The sequence below is a fragment of the Hemiscyllium ocellatum genome, chromosome 16 (genome assembly GCF_020745735.1).
Source record: "Hemiscyllium ocellatum isolate sHemOce1 chromosome 16, sHemOce1.pat.X.cur, whole genome shotgun sequence".
Classification (NCBI taxonomy): domain Eukaryota; kingdom Metazoa; phylum Chordata; class Chondrichthyes; order Orectolobiformes; family Hemiscylliidae; genus Hemiscyllium; species Hemiscyllium ocellatum.
The window spans coordinates 17,111,449-17,133,660 of NC_083416.1; the positions used below are offsets into that span (position 1 = coordinate 17,111,449).

A 22,212-nucleotide genomic window follows, 5' to 3' on the forward strand; every position below is an offset into this window, starting at 1 on the left:
TCTGCTAACTCTAAATGCACTGGTGTCTGTGCCACTTTGCAACCGATTCAACTCATTGCAAATCATATTTTAATTCTTCTCAAATAAATTCATCATTTTAAAATCAAAGAATCAAGGGGTCACAGTCTAAAAATAAGGGGTAAGCTGTTCAGGACTGAGATGAGGAAACATTTCTTCAAAATTGTGACCCATGGGATTCTCTACAATAGAAAGTGTTGGGGGCAGTTCATTAGATGTATTCAAAAGAGAGGTGGACGTGGCCCTTACAGCAAAACGGTTCAAGGGATATGGAGAGAAGACAGGAGTGGGATAGTGAAGTTGCATGATCAGCCATGATCATATTGAATGATGATGCAATTCCAAAAGGCCAAATGGCCTATTTGTTCACCTATTTTTGATGCTTCTACCCTCTAAATTTCTCCATCCTAGTGTAAATATATTCAAATTTTGAAATTAAAAACTGTAACAACTGCAGATACTGTAAATCAGAATCAAAAAATATAAATTTCTGGAAAAGTTCAGCAGCTCTGGCAGAATCTGTGGACAGAAATCAACGTTGACATTTGGGGTTGAGAGACCTATCCGCAGATGTCGCCAGGCCTGCTGAGCTTTTCCAGCAATTTCTAGTCTTGTTTCAAATTATGTAAGTTGTCCATCACAACAATTTAAAAATAGTAACTCCAAAATGATCGCATCAAAGTTTTTATTGCAGAGAGTAGTTAACAAATGAATTCAGGCAAATTGACTGCCACTTGAGGAACTTAAAAGTTTGTGAGAAGACTTGTAGCTCGGGTGCTCGTTGTCGTGGTTCTGTTCGCCAAGCTGGGAATTTGTGTTGCAGACGTTTCGTCCCATGTCTAGGTGACATCCTCAGTGCTTGAGAGCCTCCTGTGAAGTGCTTCTGTGATCTTTCCTCTGGCATTTGTAGTGGTTTGAATCTGCAACTTCCGGTTGTCAGTTCCAGCTGTCCGCTGCAGTAGTCGGTATATTGCACAAAGTGCACAAACCAGACATCCTACTCAGACCCATAGTATCACTACCAGGGACACCATCACACAAACTGGCTAAAGAGCTACAGCAGAAACTGAAACACCTGATCAGCGGATCCAGACACAGGATCAGCTACGTTACCATACAATCAACACAGGAATTCTTGGACATCATCAGAAACATACACATAGACAAGGAAGAAACCATGGTCTCATTCGATATAACGGCACTGTTCACCTCTATCGACAAAACCCTAGCCAGAGAAACAATAGTCAACCTGCTGGACATACAGAACAGACAACAGGACATTGAACCTATCAACAAAGATGGCATACTCAAACTACTGGACCTGTGCCTCACAACACACTTCACATTCAACAACCAAATATATGAACAAATTAATGGCAAACCCATGGGCTCACCCATCTCCCATTCTGCAAACCCATCACCCATTGCAGAAACGGTAATGCAAAGATTAGAACAACCAGTCTTACCGCAAATTCAACCCAAACTCTGGGTCAGATATGTGGATGACACCTTTGGAATCATTAAAAACACAGAAATAGAGAACACATACCGGGTCATCAACACCACACTCGCAGGAATCCAATTCACTAGAGAGGAAGAAAAGGACAGCCGACACCCATTCCTAGACGTGATGGTACAGAGAACACCGAACGGAGAATTCACCACAAAGGTATACAGGAAAGCCACACACACAGACAAGTCCTAAACTGCGAAAGCAACCACCCCAACCCACACAAAAGTTGCATCAAGACACTATTCAAAAGGGCCACAACAAACTGCAGTACACCAGAACTGCAGAAAGAGGAAGAAGAACACCTATACAATGTATTCGCCAAAAACGGATACCCGCACAATTTCATCAACTGATGCCGAAGGGAAAGACAACGGAATGAGGACATGCCGCAACCCAAAGGACTAGCTACGTTACCATACATCAAGAGCATTTCCGAACTGACAGCCAGACTACTGCGACCATTAGGACTCATAACAGCACACAAACCAACAGCCACTCTCAGACAACAACTCACCAGAACGAAGGACCCAATACCCAGCATGAGCAAAACCAATGTAGTGTACAAAATCCCATGCAAGGACTGCACAAAACACTACATAGGACAAACAGAAAGACAGCTAACGATCCGCATCCATGAACACCAACTAGCCACAAAATGACATGACCAGCTATCCTTAGTAGCCACACATGCAGATGACAAGCAATATGAATTCGACTGAGACAACACTACTATTATAGGACAAGCCAAACAGAGAACAGCAGGGAATTCCTAGAGGCATGACACTCATCCACAGATTCAATCAATAAGCACATCGACCTGGACCCAATATACCGACCACTGCAACGGACAGCTGGAACTGACAACTGGAAGCGGCAGAGACAAACCACTACAAATGACGGAGGAAGGAGCACAGAAGTGCTTCACAGGAGGCTCCCAAGCACTGAGAATGTCACCTAGACAGGGGATGAAACGTCTGCAACACAAATTCCCAGCTTGGCGAACAGAACCATAACACTTGAGGAGCTTGAATAGCAGGGCACAGAGTAAGTTTAAGTTAAAAATGAAAGTGAAATGGAACATTTTCTTCAAAGGGGTGACAGAGTAGGAAAATAACTACCTCGGAAAATCTTCAAACCAAGCAGAATAAACAAGTTCAAAAGAAAGAAAGGTTTGAGTCATTGAGAGGTAAAATCTGAAACATAATTAAGATCTTTGGGACTGATCATCTTGTCCTTTGCTTATTGAAACAAACCACCAGAATTCTGCAAAATGTCTGGGGTTAAAATAGTAGATTTAAACAATTCCAATAATGTATTCACCTCTCCAGTGCCATGCCCCAACAGACAGATCAATACAATTATTCATCCACAAAATAATTCTAATATACATTCATTCCAGTTTAAGTATCAGAACTAGTCTCAGCATGACAATACTTCTTTTACAAAGTCAGATTGTATCAGGTATATTCTGCAGTTAAGGGAAGAATGCACTCTTCTGTATTAAGTCCGGTGACATACTATGGAATTAATGTCAAGAACACAGCAATTTAAGTTCATCAGTTGACTTAAATTTACAGCTTGATCAATTTCATCAATTGGCTGGCCCTTGATCTAAGGAATCATTTTTTCAAACAAGGTTTCATTGCAAAATGATTGCAATTTCAGTTAAGTACTGAAGAAAACTGTTTTATGTCTTGATTTATTTTCATAGGTGCTCATTTTTAAAATTAAATAATTCATGAAAATGTAACAAGACTACGTGACTCATAAGAAAAACTTGCTCGTCATTCTAGAAAATCTTCAGTTTCTCTCCACACATCCTCAACTATTTCTCTAGAACGCCAGAAGTTTTTACCTTGGGTCCATTCCGTGAGCTCATCATATTTTGCACCGGTCTTTAACTGCTAAAAGAAGGTATCCTCAACTGCAGGAGGTGGATGGTTAAAGTCCCAAAAAGCAATGTCAATTCAGAAACCCACATAGAGAGGATGACAATATTTTGTGCAGGATCATTTGAAGTTGGGTGTGAAATGGCAAAAAGAGGGTGAATGAGTAATGAGGTTCAGATGGAATTGTGAGGTGGTGCCTGAAGAAAAAGGAGTGAGCGGAGCTGCAACATAGAGCAGTCGCACTTCTCTTTTCCTCAGTCACTTACATTAACACTTGCTTGGCTTGAAAGGCTGGCCTTTCTCTCCTAACCTTGATGAACATTAACTCTTCAATTTGCTAAATCTCCTCTGCCAATACCTTCCACATCAAGGACAGAGGAGCAAACACATGGAACACCACGACCTGCAAGTTTTCCTCGAGGCTGCATAGTATCCTGACCTGAAACAAAATCATTTTTTTAACATCATTCATTCAAAATCTTGCAATTCCCTTCCTAACAGTATTGTGGATGTACTGACATGTGGTGGACTGGAGCAGTTTAAATAACCAACTCACAACCACTTTCTCAAGAACAATTAGGGATGGACAACAGATGCTGGTCTTATCAGTGATGCACGCAATGAAAAAATTGAAATGTCACTCAGAGCCATAGCAGGGTCTTCAGGTGAGTATAGAAAGTGCAACTTCAGACTTCACCTACTCAGCACGGGTGACTGGGTTGACTAGCTGGAAACAGAAAGGAAGGGGAGGAATGAGAGATTATGATCCTTCCATACTGCATGGTGGTGCCTAAGTAATTCTCTATCTGTTTTACAACAGACAGCTGGACAATGGTGAAACCCGAGCATCACCTTTGAATAGTGGTATCTTGAGCCACGAGAACTGTACCCAAACATTGGGTGACTACAGCAATGAAAACTAGAAACATCAGCCATGGCATCATGGTTAGTTTCACTAGTGTAAGTGTGGTGTTGACCATAGCTTCACACTGGGAAGGATGATGAATAAGTTGTGCACAAAGCCCTGTGCAAACTTGGGACTGGACTTTTCCACTGTTCTTGACACTGAATGCAGGCATTCTGGTAACATTTCCATTGCTCTGAGCATTCCACTATGTACACATCTCCATCAATCTTTTTCTGTCATTGGCCTATTCATGTCCTCATCTTAGTCCTCTACATCAATAATTCTGTGTGACCTCACCCTCTGGTGAGTTATGCTTCCACTCAGGATCCCTTTCCTTGGCTCCAGTACACACATACACACAAACTATCAACATATGCAGATCCCACCTCTGTGTTATCCTCCAAAATACAGTGTCAGTATCTCAACTGACAGCTCTACGACAGCTAATTTAATGTCCCCCTGAAATTCTGAACTTCAGAATTCTGCAGCTGCAGAATTCTGATGATTCTCTCATGGAAGGCCAGACCGGTCAGACAGCATCAGTGAAGAAAGAGTACAAAAAAGTCAGCGTATCTTGTTACACAAGGGATTTGAACATGCAGACAGCTCAAAGATCAGGAAGCTGGAATTTTTTATTCCACTATCATCAATTTGTTACCGACAGCAAGGGAAATTAAAGTGAAACAAAGAGTTATTTACAGAATGTACATGGAACAAAGCCTGTGGGTTAACACTGGTCTGAGAAATACTTTGTCTGTCTGTCTTTCTTTCCCATTAGCCTTCCTTTCACCAAAAACACTTTTCTTTCCAGTGAGAGTCTGTTCAATAGCTCTCCGTTGTAGCTGTCACCTGCTGGATCAGTACATTGTACTCTGTCTTTAAAGTATAAAGACCATATTTCTCCAGTTTTTGCTCAAATCTCAATCCTCATACGTTAGGGATTAACTTTGCAACTTGTATGTGAGCCTTCAGCAAATCAATTACCTTAACAGAAAGTGAACACAGAACATAAAATGCAATCTGACCAGAGCATGTATTAATCCAAGCATGACTTACTCTCATGTGCACTCTACTTTCTTTTCTACATAAACAACCGTTATATTTGTTTTGTTGACCTTGCTCCACAATGAAAGCAAATCCTTAACTTTTTTTGGCAATAGTCTCGTTACATCAGTTTATCAACCATTTCTTCTTATATGCAATGCATCTATTAAATGACATTTGTCATTTTGCTATCAAGTTACATCTTAGGTAATTCCTAAACTAATTTCCCAGAATATTTTCCCCTTAGATTTTTTAGCATTTGCAAATTGATTGCTTTGAATCCTGAATCCAGGCCAGGGGTAATGCTAATTGGGAATGCAGGCATATTGGTTCAGCAGTAGAGTACACAAATGTTAGCAATATTTCAGATTAATTGACACAATAACTGAGCTCTTTTGCTTCTACGTTTACAGCAAGTTTATGATTGGAGCACAATGGTCTTCCCTAGCTCATTTTGTGGTGCAGTGGGAAACAGAGGAAGAATGACAGCCAATAAGTTTCAAATATTGTTTTTCTTCCCTAATACAGAGATTAGTTTTGCACTCACTTCCTGAAGGTTTTGACTGTGCTAGAATGTATTCTATGGTTGGACACAATTATCTGCTACCCACTTCAGTCTTCATCAGCCACATTTTTCATTCACAGCATCAAAATACTAAGAAAGTGAGGAAAGCCTGAGAAATTTGAGCTATTCAAACTTGTTGACCATGAGAAAAGAAAGACAGAATTTAATTTCAACCTGTCCTCAACTAATCGCCACATCTTCATTCTTGGGATCGAATGTGATCTTTTCTCCTCCCTGATCCCAGAATCAAAGGCAAATCATTACATCTCCCTTGTTGCACCAGCCAAGATCAGCTCACCCAACACTGGCTGGAAAACCTAGAGAAATCTGATTTATTTACTTGAAAGGTGACACCAGCCTATGTGTTTATCTATAAGGTTATCACTGGAAATTAATTTAAGAGATTATCCTAAAACTGCAAGTTTAATCTTGTCAGCAATAAGCAGCATCCCTGCAACACTGCTCTTTATGAGACAGTCAGCGTAACAATAAAATTCTACATAGCTGAGACAGTCTCTCATTTACTATAATATTGTACTGAATGTTGAATTTGTTATATCATGCTGCATCACAATCTTCCTGTGAACATGCTGTGCATCATTGAAGCAATATCAAATATGTTCAACTAAATTGCTAATATGCCACATATTAAGATATAGATAGATGTTATCTTGAAAGGATGTGAATACAGATAGTCGTTGAGTTACAATATTACTGTAGTCAAATTAGGACTATAACGTTTCTTTGTGATCAATGTGAATTATTACTTATACGCACACTGATTGCATCGCATTCATTCACATTTTACTTTTGATGATCTTCTCTTTGCCAAATTTTCTGCCTATTGTCATTTTAAAGATATAATCATCTGCCCTATGCTTCAACTAATTCATCATTCATTTTGATAGAGATTGAAAAACAGACAGGCTATTCAACAAACGTAGGCATTGCAACCAAATCAGAACCCAATATCCACCCACAAATACGCTTTCTGGCAGCGATTTCTGATTATCAAACAGGAACATCCAGCTCAAAGAAACTCAGGACCCATACACTTCAAACTACTAAATAGGACCTGTAAGGTTATTATCATATAAATAGTACCTTTACACAGAAGTCCAGAGAAAGAATCACTAATTCTCTTGGAGTACTACGTCACCTACTCTGATAAGAGCTAAACAGTCAGTGCAGAGGATTAAGATTGTCTCCATATGCCATTATTTGTACTTTTTAAAATTATTATGGGTGCTGCTCCTACAACTGTCTCTAATGAGGCATTCTATAACCAATCAAACCTTGGTGCAAAATATTTCTCTGTTTCCATGTTTTTAAGTGATAACAATTCTTAAATTATTGTCCTCTGGTTACCAATTTACCCAGCTAGAGGCAAGGTTTACTTTCCAATCTTATCAAACTCTTTCTTAATTTTGAACGTTACTATCAGATTCCTTAACATTTTGTTGCATAAAAGAAGTCAGTTTCTCCTTTTCACCATTGGCTTTAATCAGTAATGCCTACAAAGTCAAAAATCACACAACACCAAGTTATAGGTTTATTTGGAAGCATTAGCTTTCGGAGCGTTGCTCGTTCATCAGGTGGCTGTGGAGCATAAGATTGTAGGACACAGAATTTACAGCAAAAGTTTACAGGGGGGATGTTTGTAAAGTCTCTCATCCTTTAGAATGGGCATGTTGGCTTCAGTTCTTTCATATGGAAATCCCAGAACTTTCTTAAAGTTACATTCTCAAGTGAATTTTAACAATAGGTGCCATGTTGGCCCAGATAATGCAATGAAGATGTGAGGGGTGCCCTGTGTGAAGCTGTCTGTGCCCCAATGTTCAGACTGATTCTATCCTAAAAAAGGGATTTACAGAATGTTACTTGAATTCATGCAGTTTTTAAGTAAAATGAAGTGTAATTCTGCAATTACAATTGATCGCCAGTTCCGATGTGCCATGTCGAGAAACTGTAATGATCTCCTCAGCAGACAGACACAAACTATAACCAACAGAGTACCCTTTGTTGTCCAGTACTTCCCAGGAGCCAAAAAACTACATGATGTTCTTCGCAGCCTGCAACACATTATCAATGAGGATGAGCATTTCGCCAAGACCTACCCCCTGCCTCCACTTCTTGCCTTTAGACAACCACCAAACCTCAAACAGATTGTTGTTCGCAGCAAACTGCCCAGCTTTCAGGACAATACCATACAACCTTGTCACAGTAGACGCTGCAAGATAGATCTGAGTGTCGACACGAATGCTACCATTACATGTGTGCACATCTCCCACCATGTACGTGGCAGGTACTCATGTGACTCAGTGAATGTGTCTATCTCATACGCTGCAGGCAAGGATGTCCTGAGGCATAGTACATTGGTGAGCCAAGCAGAGGCTACTCTTATTGGACACTGCACAATAATCAATGGACAGGAGTTTTCCCTTCCAGTCAGAGGGCACTTCAGCGGTCCGGGACATTCGATCTCAGATCTTCGGGTGACCATCCTCCAAGGTTGACTTTGGGACAGGCAACAACGCAAAATGGCTGAGCACAGGCTGATAACCAAGTTTGGTACCCTTGACCTCGGCCTCAAATGGGCCCTTGGGTTCATGTCACACCACAGGTAACCCCATAGCACTACACACACACACACACACACACACACACACACACACACACACACACACACACACACACACACACACACCCCTACAGACCCATGCACTCATGCAGACCCTCTCTCATACACAAGCTTTCTCGCATATACACTCCCACACGCAGACTTCTACTCCTTTATAATCTCACTCATACACATACTCTCTCACAGACACTCACACACCACACACACAGATGAAAGTTTGTGGGGTGAATTTGTACTAGCAGAATTACATTTTATGTTGCTCAAAAACTGCTTGAATCCATATAGCATTCTGTAAACCCCTTTTGTAGATTAGAATCAGTCTGAACACTGGCGCACAGACAGCCTATTGTTAAAATTCATTTGAGAATGTAACTTTAAGAAAGTTATGGGATTTACATATGAAAGAACTGAAACCAATATGCCCATTCTAAAACATGAGAGACTTAATAACAATCCAGGTCTTTTTCAATATATAATTTCAGTTACATCTGACTGTAAACTTTTGCCATAAATTCAGTGTCCTACGATCTTATACTCCAAAACCACTTGATGAAGGAGCAGTGCTCCGAAAGCTAATGCTTCCAAACAAAGCTGTTGGACTATAACCTGGTGTTGTGAGATTTTTAACACCGGCACCTCCAAATCAGCAATGTGAAACTCCTCAGCACCTTGACAACTGTGAAACTCCCCCTGCACGTTGTGCACTATGAATCGCTTCCACACCTTGTCCATTGTGAAACACCTCCACACATTGCCCAATGCTAAAACCTTTGCTGATTTACTTTTCATTATTATTTTTATTCTTTTTTCAAGGTTGGAGCAGTGAACTGGGAATGAGAGCTGGAAATGATTTATGGACTTTGGGAAACAACTTGTGGTAACAGGAAAAGAACAGTGCAAACAAGCTTTTGTTGGTTTGAGAGGCCAGGACTGGAAGTTAGTTGCAGATTGATGCTCGATTAAAAAAGTTCCTACAGCCACAGCAATCCCAGAAAGAGCACTGTGTTTAAACAGATATCAGTTGGTTACTGATGAGGTCAGTACCTGCAAAGTCTTTCTGGCAAGTCTAGAAGGGACCCTGTGTTCAAACAGAAGACACATATTGAATGGTAATGGAGGCCTTGCCAGAAGGCTGCCAGTCTATCAGGGCAGAACCAAAGAGTCTTAGAGATGTACAGCACGGAAACAGACCCTTCGGTCCATATCATGCTGAGAAGATGTCCTAAATTAATCTAGTCCCATTTGCCAGTACATGACCCATATTCCTCTAAACCCTTCCTATTCATTTACCCATTCAGATGCTTTTTAAATGCTGCAATTGTACCAACCTCCACCACTTCCTTTGGCAGCTCATTCCGTATACAGCCACCTTTTGAGTGCAAAAGTTGCCCTTTAGGTCCCTTTCAAAGCTTTCCGCTCTCACCCTAAACCTATGCCCTCTAGTTTGGATTCTCCCAACCCAGGGAAATTACCTTGTCTATTTACCTTATCCATGCCCCTCATGATTTTATAAGCCTCTATAAGGTTACCCTTCAGCCTCCAACGCCCCAACCAATTCAGCCTCTCTCTATAGATCAAACCTTCTAACCCTGGGAACATCCTTGTAAATCTTTTCTGAACCCTCTCAAGTTTCATAACATCCTTCCTATATTTGAAGCTCTGACCAATAAAGGAAAGCAGACCAAACACCTTCTTCACTAACCTATCTATCTGAGAGACGACTTTCAAGGAACTATGAACCTACACTCCAAGGTCTCTTTGTTCAGCAACACTCTCCTGTACCTTACCATTAATTGGATAAGACCTGTCCTGATTTGCCTTTCCAAAATGCAGCACCTTGCACTTATCTAAATTAAACTCCATCTGCCACTCCTCGACTCATTGGCCCATCTGATCAAGATCCCATTGTACTCTGAGCTAACCTTCTTCGCCGTCCACTACATCTCTAATTTTGGTGTCATCTGCAAATTTACTAACTATACCTCCTACATTCACATCCAAATAATTTATATAAATGACAAAAAGCAATGAACCCAACACCAATCCTTGTGGCACACCAGTGGCCTCCAGTCTGAGGAGCAACCCTCCACCACCACCCTCTGTCTTCTACTTTCAAGCCAGTTGTCTATCCAAATGGCTAGCTCTCCCTGTATTCAATGTGATCTGACTTTGCTAACCAGTCTACCTGCTAAATGCCCTACTGAAGTCCATATAGATCACGTACGCCACTCTGCCCTCATCAATCTTCTTTGTTACTTCTTCAAAAAACTCAAAGTTCAATTCTTCTTTTATTTTCTGGGGAGATGGGTTTGGCTGCTGCTGACACAACATGAACGTGTGAAAATTCCCTGCCTTACCTCTTTCACCAATTTGTGGAAGCCCAGAGAGTCAAAACTGTATCTGAAATTAATAATTCACAAAGTCTGGGATTGATTACTCAAAGGTCTGATTAGGAACTATTGCAGCAACTATTGAGGGTCTTCCAAGCATTTATTTTTACAATGCAGCGAATACAAAGGTAGAAAGACTGATTTGATTCACCTGTCTGTCTTTGTTCTAACACAATCATGAATCCCCTTCGTGCCTTGCCTATCGTGAACCTCCACTGTCAACAATGAACCTCCTCCATATGCCTTAAGAGCCTTCTGAAAGAATACACAAAACCGAACACAAGTCTTTCTGGGACCAAACCAATGATTTGTGCATGTTAAGCATTGCCTATTTGCATTTGTATTCAATGCTTTTATTCATATGCTCTTTTACAACTTTATCAGTTCTATCTTCTTATTTTAAAGGTCTGTGAGTTTGAATTCTTAAATTTCTGATTCCTTCTTCTTAAAAGTTTGGCCATTAGATATACCAAAGCTTCCTTATTCATTTTTCCAAAATTTTTCATTGCCCTTTCTTTCTCACTTGAAAATTCATTGAATACCCTTCTTGTCAATCTACTTAGCCTCTCTCTATCCTCCTGATTTCAGCTGCAGTTATCTGTCCAAATTAAAATGACAAAATCAGCAGAAGTTGATAGACATCAAAGGATTCCATTGATCAGGCACCAAAGTATAGGGCTAGGGAGAGCTCATGTAGAAATTGAACCCTGAAGACTTTATCAATCATGCGGATATTGCAGGAAAGCTGAAAAACTCAAAACAATACATTTTCAAGGACAGATGCCTGACTGATATTAGGATAACAATTATAAAATGTTAGCAAACAAAATGAATCTATGAACAAAGCAGTTGCCTTTTGGATTGGAAACACTCAAAGTTTCAAGAAGGGTGGCCAAACAAATGCATAAGTAGTGTAAGACTGACAAGTGACAAAATAACTTAATTGATCTCTAGGAAAAGAAGGTAGATGTGCTGCATTTCTATGCTCTTTTGCACCTTTTACTCGACTTATGTTTGGTTCTGTTTCAGATTATTCTTTTAGATGGACTCTCACTCCAAATGTCCTGAAGAGTAATCCTATTATGTAAAATTCAAACTCATTTCTGGATAATGAATAAACACTCCTTTGTTTAGATTCCAAAGCTCAAGAGTATCAGAAACTGATAAGTAATTTCCAACTATAGTGCTAAGTATTCATTTTCTAAAAATATTTTTAAAACCCTTTCCCATTTATCTTATTCCACTGGAGATCCTCAAGGACCAAATCTAAGGGGGCTCCAAAATAAAATGTTTGATGTGAGGGAGAGAGTTACCACCTTTTTTTTAAAAAGCTGCCAACTATATGAATACACATAGTTTCACCATGATGACATCCATTAATCTTGGAAAACTAAGATGCTGTACCAAGTCATGCTGCGTGATTTAAGACAGCTCCTTGATTTATTCAGGAAGTTGATTTTGAGAATCATTGCCTTCCACTGAATTTTATTTTGGCAAACAATGGTCCATACAAGCTGTAATTCAAATCACTCAAAAGGTATTAGAAGACTTTACATACACAAAAGGTAACTGGACATTAACGGTGTTACTTATATACACAATAGTAAAATACTGCAGGCAGTATTGGAATCAGAAATAAAAACCGAAACTGTTGGAAATACTCAGCAGGTCTGGCAACATCCACGGACAGACAAATAAATAAAATATTTTGAGCTGATAACTTTATGATCAGAACAGTATTGTTGGCATTTTCTGTTTTTTATTGTTCTGTTCAATACATCATTTCAAGGAATGTCCAGTGAGCAAATACATTTATTTCTGCCTATTAAGCAGGGACTGCCTAATAAAACATCAGTGGAAAGTTGAATTTGCCAATAATGCAGATTATAATTGTTATTGCTTTCTGCCAGTTTATGGATGCATCCAATTCAAAGGTTTAAAGTTTACGTTTTAAATTTACTTAAAGATCACACACACACACACACACACACACACACACACACACACACACACACACACACACACACACACACACACACACACACACACACACACACACACACGAATTAAATAACTTTGTTCCTTTCCCGAGCTACCTGTTGATTCACCGAACAGGAGTTGTAACAACATTCAGAGTTAAGGTGGGATGTGATTTCTCAGACTGAAATTAACTAAGTAAGAACTATTAAAAAAAAGAGCCAATGCCAACCTATAGTAAAATTGCTGAAACTTTATATGAATATAAAGGTACAAATTAATGTACAAATAGAGATGAAAGATCTAGAGTCATTATTGAACCAGCTGCTAATAGCAAGGATAAAAAACTAAATGAGCTTACTGGGCTCCATCATTTGTACTTACTCTGTTGATATTTGTGAATTTGTCTGACCTTATCACCAGTGTCAAACCTGTAATTGGCTACTGAAATCTTTTAACTCTACAGTAGTGGTGTATTTGCAAAATAGTCAATATCCATCAGCTGTGGAATCGATTATTGATGAAATAATAGCAGAACATTTGGACAATCATAATTGAAGCAAGGAGCATGAGCACAGCTTCATGAAAGGCAAATCATGTCTGACTAACTTATTAGAGGTCTTCAAAGATGTTTCAAAGAGAATAGATAGAGGGGAACCAGTACATGCATTGTATTTGGACTTTCAGGAGGCATTTAACAAATTACCTCACAAAAGGTGAAGCCATAAGAGTTTACAGTGTTAGAAATAGTACATTGGCATGAATGGATAACTGGCTTATAGGCAGGAAGCAGAGAGTGGAGGTAAGGGGTTCATTTTTGGATTGGCAACCTGTGACTAGTGGGGTTCCACAGGATCAGAGTTGGGACTGAAAGTGGTTACAATATATATTAATAACTTGGAGGAAGGAAGTGAATGCACTGTAGTCAACTTTGCAAATGAAACAAAAATAGATGGAAAGGCAAGTTGTGAGAGGGATAGAAAAGGTTTTTTAGACAGATATTGACAGATTAAGTAAATAGGAAAAGGTTGGCCAATGGAGTGTAACGGGGGAAAACGTGAAGTTTTTTTGGGAAAAGAGAACAAAAGAACAGAATATAACTTAAATGGAGAAAAACTACAGATAGCTGAAACACAAAGATTTGAGGGTACTCATGAATGAAACACAGAAAGCTAGGTCACAGGTAATCAGGAAGGCTCACGGAATGTTGGCCTTTATCTTTCAATCCCTTGAAATAAAAGTACGGATGTCTTATTACAACTGTATAAGGTGCAGTGAGACCACATCGTGAGTACTATCAGCAGTTTTAATGCTGTTATTTGAGGAAAGATATCATTTCATTGGAGGTAGGGTTCGGAGAAGCTCCAGGAGGATAATCCCTGCATGGAGAGGTTATCTTAAGAACAAAGGCAAAACAGGTTGGGAATCTGATTATTCATTGGAGTTAAGAAGAATGAGAGGTGATATAATTGAAACACAGGATTGTCAGGAAACACAACAGGGTAAATGCTGAAAGGATATTTCCCCTCATGGGAGAGTTTAGGATCAGATAAAAGGGATGCCAATTTAAGACTGAAATGAGGAGGATTTTTTTCTCTCAGAGGACTGAGAGTCATTGGAACTCCTTGCCACAGAGAGCTGTAAAGGCAGAGTCCTTGTATATATTTAAGTCTTAGGCAGATCAATTCTTGATCAGTTGGGAAATCGAGAGTTATGGGGTAAAGGTAGGAAAGTGGAAGTGAGAAATGACGAATCAGCCAAGCTTGAATGGCAGAACATGCTTGAGGGGCTGAATGGCCTACTCCTCTTCCTATTTCTTATGGTCTTACCTGGTTCTAACACAGTCCTCAAAATGCTACTTTTCAATGACAAACAACTTATCGGTGCTGCAGATTTTTCAACAAAAAATGTAAATTATCTGGGTGGCACGGTGGTACAGTGCCAGAGCTGCCTCACAGCGCCAGAGATCCGGGTTCAATTCCTGCCTCAGGCGATTGACTTTGTGGAGTTTGCACATTTTCTCCATGTCTGCGTGCGTTTCCTCCGGTTGCTCCGGTTTCCTCCCACAAGTCCAAAAATGTGCAGGTTAGGTGAATTGGCCATGCTAAATTGCCCATAGTATTAGGTGAAGGGGCAAATGTAGGGGAGTTGGTGGGTTGTGCTTCGGCAGGCTGATGTGGACTTGTTGGGCCTAAGGGCCTGTTTCCACACTGTAAGTAATCTAATCTAAACTAAATTCTTATCTGTAATTCAGTTTCAATGGACAGTGATTATGGAACCATACAAACCACAGAAGGTCCCGTGACTTACTTCTGGTGAATGGATCAATCAAGATGGGGAAGTTACAACGTTAATCTCAGTAATTTTTGAGAAGGAAAGTGTTAAAAAAAAAGAGGGGGAAACGTAGCCAGAGGCTTCATATTTCATCACTACACAAAACGCATGCATATGATCTTCAACCAAGGGCTGGCATTCTCTCCTTTGACTGAATAGCAAGCCCAAACTCCCTGCTTTGATGAGTTCTGCAAACAGGAAATACTCGGCAAACTTCCATATTGTTACGTAAATCCCAATGTCACAGCTATTCAAGGACATCCTCGGTACAGAAGCAGTTAACTTGAACCATAGCTCAGCCTGATTTCCTGCATTTCAGGAAGTTGCAGATCAAACTGAATCATCATCTACTTCATAGAATGTAAGAACATTCAACAAATAGGACCTGTATGTTTTTAGATACCTTTGTTACTTTGCCCTTAGTTGCTTGGAAGTGAAACAATTACTGAATTAATGTAGACTTCCTTCAGACATTGTGAAGAGATCTGTCTGGAAGACATTGTGAATCTTACATATTAAAGGCATTAAATTGCGTTGATAATGAACTATCGAAGGGCCAAAAAAAAATCCATGAAAGTTTGACTAATTCAAGGAATTAATATAATCTCTTGTCTGGTACAAATCCTTGGCATTACCAAAGCAAATAGCCACAGTGAAACTCAGTCCAGGTGTTTAATTGTTACTGAAGACATCAGGGATAATAATAAGGAGTGTATGAGGGAAAATGATCACTTCCCTTTTTGCAAACAACATAAACATTGATTAAAAACATAACTAATTTCCATTCCCAAATTGATAATATTCAGTCTAGCATTATTCATCACGTTATCTTCAAGGAGACTAGACCTGAATGTGAACCATTTGGAAAATGCCAGAATCTAATATGTTATGGGATGTGAATTGAAAGTCAACGTTACTGATTTCCATGGTACATCATAGCACTCCTGGGCAGGAACAGTGGAGTGCTGTCAACACCTGCACATATGCTCATGATACACTCCATATTTAATGGAGCAATCAGTAGGACAGGTCAGGCTTAGCCATATCATACTTAAGATGATACCTTTCCAAAACTGTACCTGAGCCATACCTCGATGACCAAAATTACAAGATCAATCTTGGTTTGGTAAGCTTGATGGAGTCTTCACGCCGGAGGCAGCGGATGCAGGTACAGAATTCAAATAGATAGACAGTGAAGTTCTTGACCAGATTCATTTGAAGAGTGAGGAAAAGTTGGAGATTTAGGCAGATTTAAAAGTGGACAAAACCAAAGTGGACAGGCTGCTGTGGGAGACGAAGGAGGAAATTAAAGGAGCCCTGATCAAAATCTTCAAATCGCCCCTGGCCACAGGGGAAATGCCTGAGGCCTGGAGGACAGCTAAAGTGGTTTCCACTTTACTAGAAGGATAGTAGAGGTAGACCAAAGAAGTATAAACCAATGAGTCTCACATCACCAACATACTCTCTATTTAGAGAGGCAAGGTTTAATCAAGGGTATGAGGAGGTGGTGCCAGTGTTAGACTAGGGTGGGAAAAGTCAGAAGTCACACGACACTAGGTTACAGCCCAACAAGTTTATTTGAAATCACAAGCATTTGGAGCATAACCTCTTCATCACTGGATGATGGGACTCTGCTCTGAAAGCTTGTGTTGGACCAAAACCTGGTCTCGTGGTAAGGTTAACAGTAAGGTCCTAGGTAATGTTGCTGAACAAAGAGGCTTTTGGAGTGCAGGTTCATAGTTACTTGAGGGTAGAGTAGATGGGATAGTGAAGGTGGCTTTTGATATGGTTTCCTTTATTGGTCAGTCCATTGAATATAGGAGTTGTGGCTATACAGGACATTAGTTAGGGAACTTTTAGAATATTGTGTGCAGTTCTGGTCTCCTTCCTATCAGAAGGATGTTGTGAAAGTTGAAAGGGTTCAGAAAAATTTACAAGGATGTTGCCAGGATTGGAGGATTTGAGCTATAGGGAGAGGCTGAATGGACTGGGGCTGTTTTCCTGGAGCATCAGAGCTGAGGGGTGATTTTATAGAGGTTTATAAAATCATGAGGGGCATGAATAGGACACATTGAGAAAATCTTTTCCCTGGGGTGTGAGAGTCCAGAGCTAGAGGGCATAGGTTTAGGGTGAGAGGGGAAAGATATGAAGGGGACCTAAGGGGCAACATTTTTACACAGAGGGTGGTGCGTGTGTGTAATGAACTGCCAGATGAAGTGGTAGAAGTTGGTACAATTGCAACATTTAAAAGGCATCTGGATGAGTATATGAATTGGAAGGGTTTAGAGGGATATGGGCCATGTGCTATAAAATGGGACTTGATTAGGTTAGGATATTTGGTCAGCGTGGACGAGTTGGACTGAAGGGTCTGTTTCCATGCTGTACCTTCTCTAAGCTTTTGAACACTGGTAATTTATGTGAATTTCAGCAAGGCCTTTGACAACATCCCACATGGGAAACTGAAAACGAAGGTAAAGCTTATTGGGTCCAGGGTAACTTGGTAAGTTGGTTCTAAAATTGGCTTAGTAACAGGAGAGAAAGGTTGTGGTTGAAAGTTCTTTCTGTAACTGGAGTCCGGTGCATCTTGACATACACAGGGATCAGTGCTGTTTCCCTAATTTTTGCAATCGTAAGTGATGTTGATGAGAAAGTGTGATGGAATGATAAGCAAGTTCGAAGGTACACAGATTGGCCAGATGATTGATAACGAAGAGGAAGTTGTTAGGTTACAGGAAGATATAAAAATATATAAAAATAAGATTGATAGATCAGTGGCAGATGGAATTTAACCCTGATAAATGTGAGGTCATGCACTTTGGAAGAAATAAGACGATAAAGGAGTACTCAATGAATGGCAAGACACGTGGAAGCTCAGAGATTCACCAGTACTTTGTCTGGCATGGAGTATTTTGTCAATGAAAAAAGAGTGGATAAGTTCAAACTGCTTATTTAAAGCACAGAAGATTGAGCAGGGATCTGACAGAGGTGTATAATGTTATGAGGGACATGGCCAGGGTGAATATAAAGCAGCTGCGCCCCTTCGTTGAAGGGACATAATTTTCAAGTGAAAGGCAGGAGGTTTTGAAAGGATGAGAGGGAAAAACCACCTCATCCGTAGAATGGTGGGAATCAGGAATACGCTGCATAGGAGGGTAGTTAAGGCAAGGAATCCTTACAATCTTTAAAAATACATGAATAAGCACATGAAGTATCATAGCATTCAAGGCTATAGGCCTAGTGTGGGAAAGCAGCACTAGTGTAGGTAGTAGTATATTTTATACAGTACAGATTCAATGGGCTAAATAGCTTCTTCGGCACTTTATGATTCAATATTATGGGACATTACAATTTGCCTCAATGCTCCTAGGCTAAGGTAGAAAATGGGTTTGTGGGAGTGGAATAAGGACGTTGGTTGAGAGGAAAATTTTGAAAAATAAATCACAGTCAAAGCAATCCTAGACTGAGCAAGCAGCTCCCACTGGTAGAGCAGTCATGTGGACTCTGAGTGAGAACTGTGAAAGACCAGCCTGGACAAATACAAGAATAACAGCCACATGTGAGAGTAATCAAATAGCCAACAGCTTCCAAGGAACAATTCCCAGAAAAGTCAACTGGGGAAGTGTCAAATTCTGGGAAAAAACTGACAAGAGGAAACAAGCGATTAAAAAAAAGTTGGAGCATAGAAATTAGAGCATAAAACAAGACCTTCCACCCAGTTGGTTGATTTTAGTGTTTACGCTGTACGGGTCAACTCCTAGCTCACTTCCTCTCAACCTATCAATCTATACCATACTGATTCAGCAGCCTGACTGCCAAGGTGAAGCAATGCAATACACAGGTGACCCATTGCCAGGTCTATTTAATACATAAAGCATTCCTCAATCACATGAAGCAGAAGCAATTGATTATACTTTATATCAAGCATGTTATATTCTCTGTATTCTTTAAAGTATTACTACTGAACCAGAAGTCAAGGGCCTACCTTTGAGGATCTGTGAAGCTGGTCACCGATGTATGTTTTACGAAACTGGTCAAAGAAACTAAGCATAGCAAGCTCGACTTTTTCATTTCCTGACTGTGGCAGCCTAGAGTCTACCAAATTCACCAGCTGAAACACACTAAAAAAAAGTCATTAAAATTTAATTACCAATGAACAGTTATAGCTCAGTGAAAGTAATCTTGCCTCAGAATCAGAGCATCCTGAGGTTATGAGCCATTTTAGAGACTTGAGAATAATTCTAAACTGCTGCAGTTCTGTACTGCCAGAAATAGCGCTTATCACATGAGAAGTTGAATCACAGCCCTTCCGCTTTCTCAGGTAGATGTAAAGATCTCACAGTACTATAAGAAAAGCAGGAGACCTCTTCTCAGTATCCTGGCCATGGTCAGCGTCAATACATCTTGGAATGTCTAGTAATTGAAGAGTGCCATTATTTGAGGATTTTTGGGATCTGAGTTTCCTGTGATATGGAGATGGTGAAGATCCTGACAAGGGAGGGAATGACAGAGATAAGAAAAGGGATGGAGTGATGGAAGTATGGAAGTGGAAGAAGTCGTAAGGGTGTGAAAGTGGACAGAGAGATGTGAAGGAGGAGGACGTGATGGAAATGGGTGGGAAAAAGAAGTGGTAGAAACATCAACAAAGAACAAAAACAAAGAACAATACAGCAAAGGAACATGCCCTTTGGCCCTCCAAGCCTGCGTCGACAAATTTTGACTTTCCATCCTAAAACTGTTTTTTGCTTCCAGAATCCATATCCCTCTATTCCCTTCCTATTCATGTATTCATCCAGATACTTCTTGAATGCTGCCATTGTGTCTGCTTCCACCACCTCCTCTTACAGCATGTTCCAGGCACTCACTGCCCCTTGTGTGAAAAACATGCCTCAAACATCTCTTTTAAACTTGCCCTCAAGCACCGTGAACCCGTGACCCCTCATAATCGACCACTTCACACTGGGAAAAAGACTCATACTTTCCACTCTATCTATGCCATTTACAGTTTTACAAACTTCTGTCAGGTCGCCCCTCAACCTTCGGCATTTTGGTGAAAATAAACCCAGTCTATTCAACTTTCCTTCATAGCTAAGATCGCCCCAGGCAACATCCTGGTAAACCTTTTCTGTTCCCTTTCCAAAGCATTCACACCCTTCTGGTAGTGGTGACCAGAACTATACACAATATTCCCAATGTGGCTTAACTAAAGTTTTATAAAGCTGCAGTTTAACCTGCTTATCCTATACTCAATACCCCATCCAATGAAGGCCAACACACCATAAGCCTTTTTTACTACCTTACTGCCATTTTCAGTGATCTGAGGACCTGCACCCAGATCCCTCTGCATATCAATAAGCCCAAGGGTTTGCCATTCACTGTATTATTTCCACCTATAGTTGACCTATAGCTTGTTGTGTGTACTTTGTCAAATACATTTGGAAGTCTATTTTCATCTCATCAAATGTATTCCACTTAACACCCTCTCTGTTGGCTCCTCAAAAAATTCAATCAAATTAGTTGGTATATTTTCTGAATCAGAAAATTTTCTTGTGCACACTTAACAAATTCCTCTCCATCTCTTAACACTGTGGCAGTCCCAGTCTATGTTTGGAAAGATAAAATCCCTGAACCATTACAACCCTATTTTTCTTTTTGATAATTCAAATCTCCTTACATATTTGCTTCTCAATTTCAGATTGGCATTGTGGAGGTGATATATAAAATATATATACATAATTAAAATCAGCTGATCATCCCTTTCTTATTTCTTAATCCCATCAAAATAACCTCCCTGGACACACTCCCTGGAATATGTTCCCGAAATACAGCTGTAATGTTACCCCTAACCAAAAACGCCACTTCCCCTCCTCTCTGACCCTATTTTCTATCCTTTGTATAGCATTGACACCCTGGAACATTAAACTGCGAGAATGATCTATCCTTGAGTTGCATTTCTATCACAGCTATGATTTCAGTCCCATGTTCCCAAATATACCCTGAATTCATCTGTTTTACCTGTCAGGGCTCTTGCACTGAAATAAATGCAGTGTAATTTATCAGTCCTAACTCATTCTCTGCCTTGCTTTTGCCTGCCTTGACTTGCTCCTCTTCTCAACTGTACCAGCCTCAAACTGATCTCTTTTCTTACTATCCCTTTGGGTCACCCCTGCCCGCCTGACTAGTTTAAAACCCCCCAAAGAGCACTAGCAAATCTCCCTGCTGGTAAATTAGTTCCATTCCAATTCAGGTGCAACCCATCCTTCTTATACAGGTCACCTCTAACTCAGAAGAGATTCCAATGATCCAAAATGTGAATCTTTCTTCACTACGCCAGCTTCCCAGCCATGCATTCATCTGCTTTGAACTTCTATTCTGACTTGTATTAGCAGATGGAACCAGGAGTAAACCAGACATTACTACCCTTGACCTACTTTTTAACTTCCTGCCTAAGTTCCTATATTTGTTTTTCCTTTTCTCGTCCTATGTCATTGGTACCAATGTATAACCAACCTCCTGCTGGTCCCATTCCCCTTTGAGAATATTTGGCACTCTCTCTGAGGCATCTGTGACTCTGGCACAAGGGAGGCAACACCATTCTGATGCCTTGTTGTCGGTTGCACCTTTAACTAAAGGGTCCCCTGTCACAATCGATCACTTCAAACTGGACGTACCCCTCGTTACAGTACCGCCAGTCTCAGTACCAGGAACCTGGCTGTCAGTACTACACTCCCAAGAGTCCATCACCCACTACATTTTCCAAAACAGCCTACTTGTTTGAGATAGGGATAGCCACTGGAGAATCCTACACTATCTGCCTACCCCTCCTACCTTTCCTCGAGATAAACAATCTGATTGTATCTGCGGTTTTCCTACCTTCCTAAAACTGCCATCCATCACACCCCCTGGCTCCTGTTAATTCCTCATTGCCTTTAACTGC

At 40.3% G+C, this 22,212-nt stretch overlaps 1 protein-coding gene across 1 annotated transcript in view; it reads right to left on the reverse strand.

The window, feature by feature from the left end:
• LOC132823541 (ran-binding protein 17-like) overlaps nucleotides 1-22,212 on the reverse strand; it is a 955,175-nt gene that overhangs the window by 658,394 nt on the left and 274,569 nt on the right. Inside the window, exon 14 of the mRNA XM_060837486.1 lies at nucleotides 19,261-19,396. Within this exon, the coding sequence (XP_060693469.1) occupies nucleotides 19,261-19,396 (136 nt within the window). The remainder of the gene's footprint in view (nucleotides 1-19,260; nucleotides 19,397-22,212) is intronic.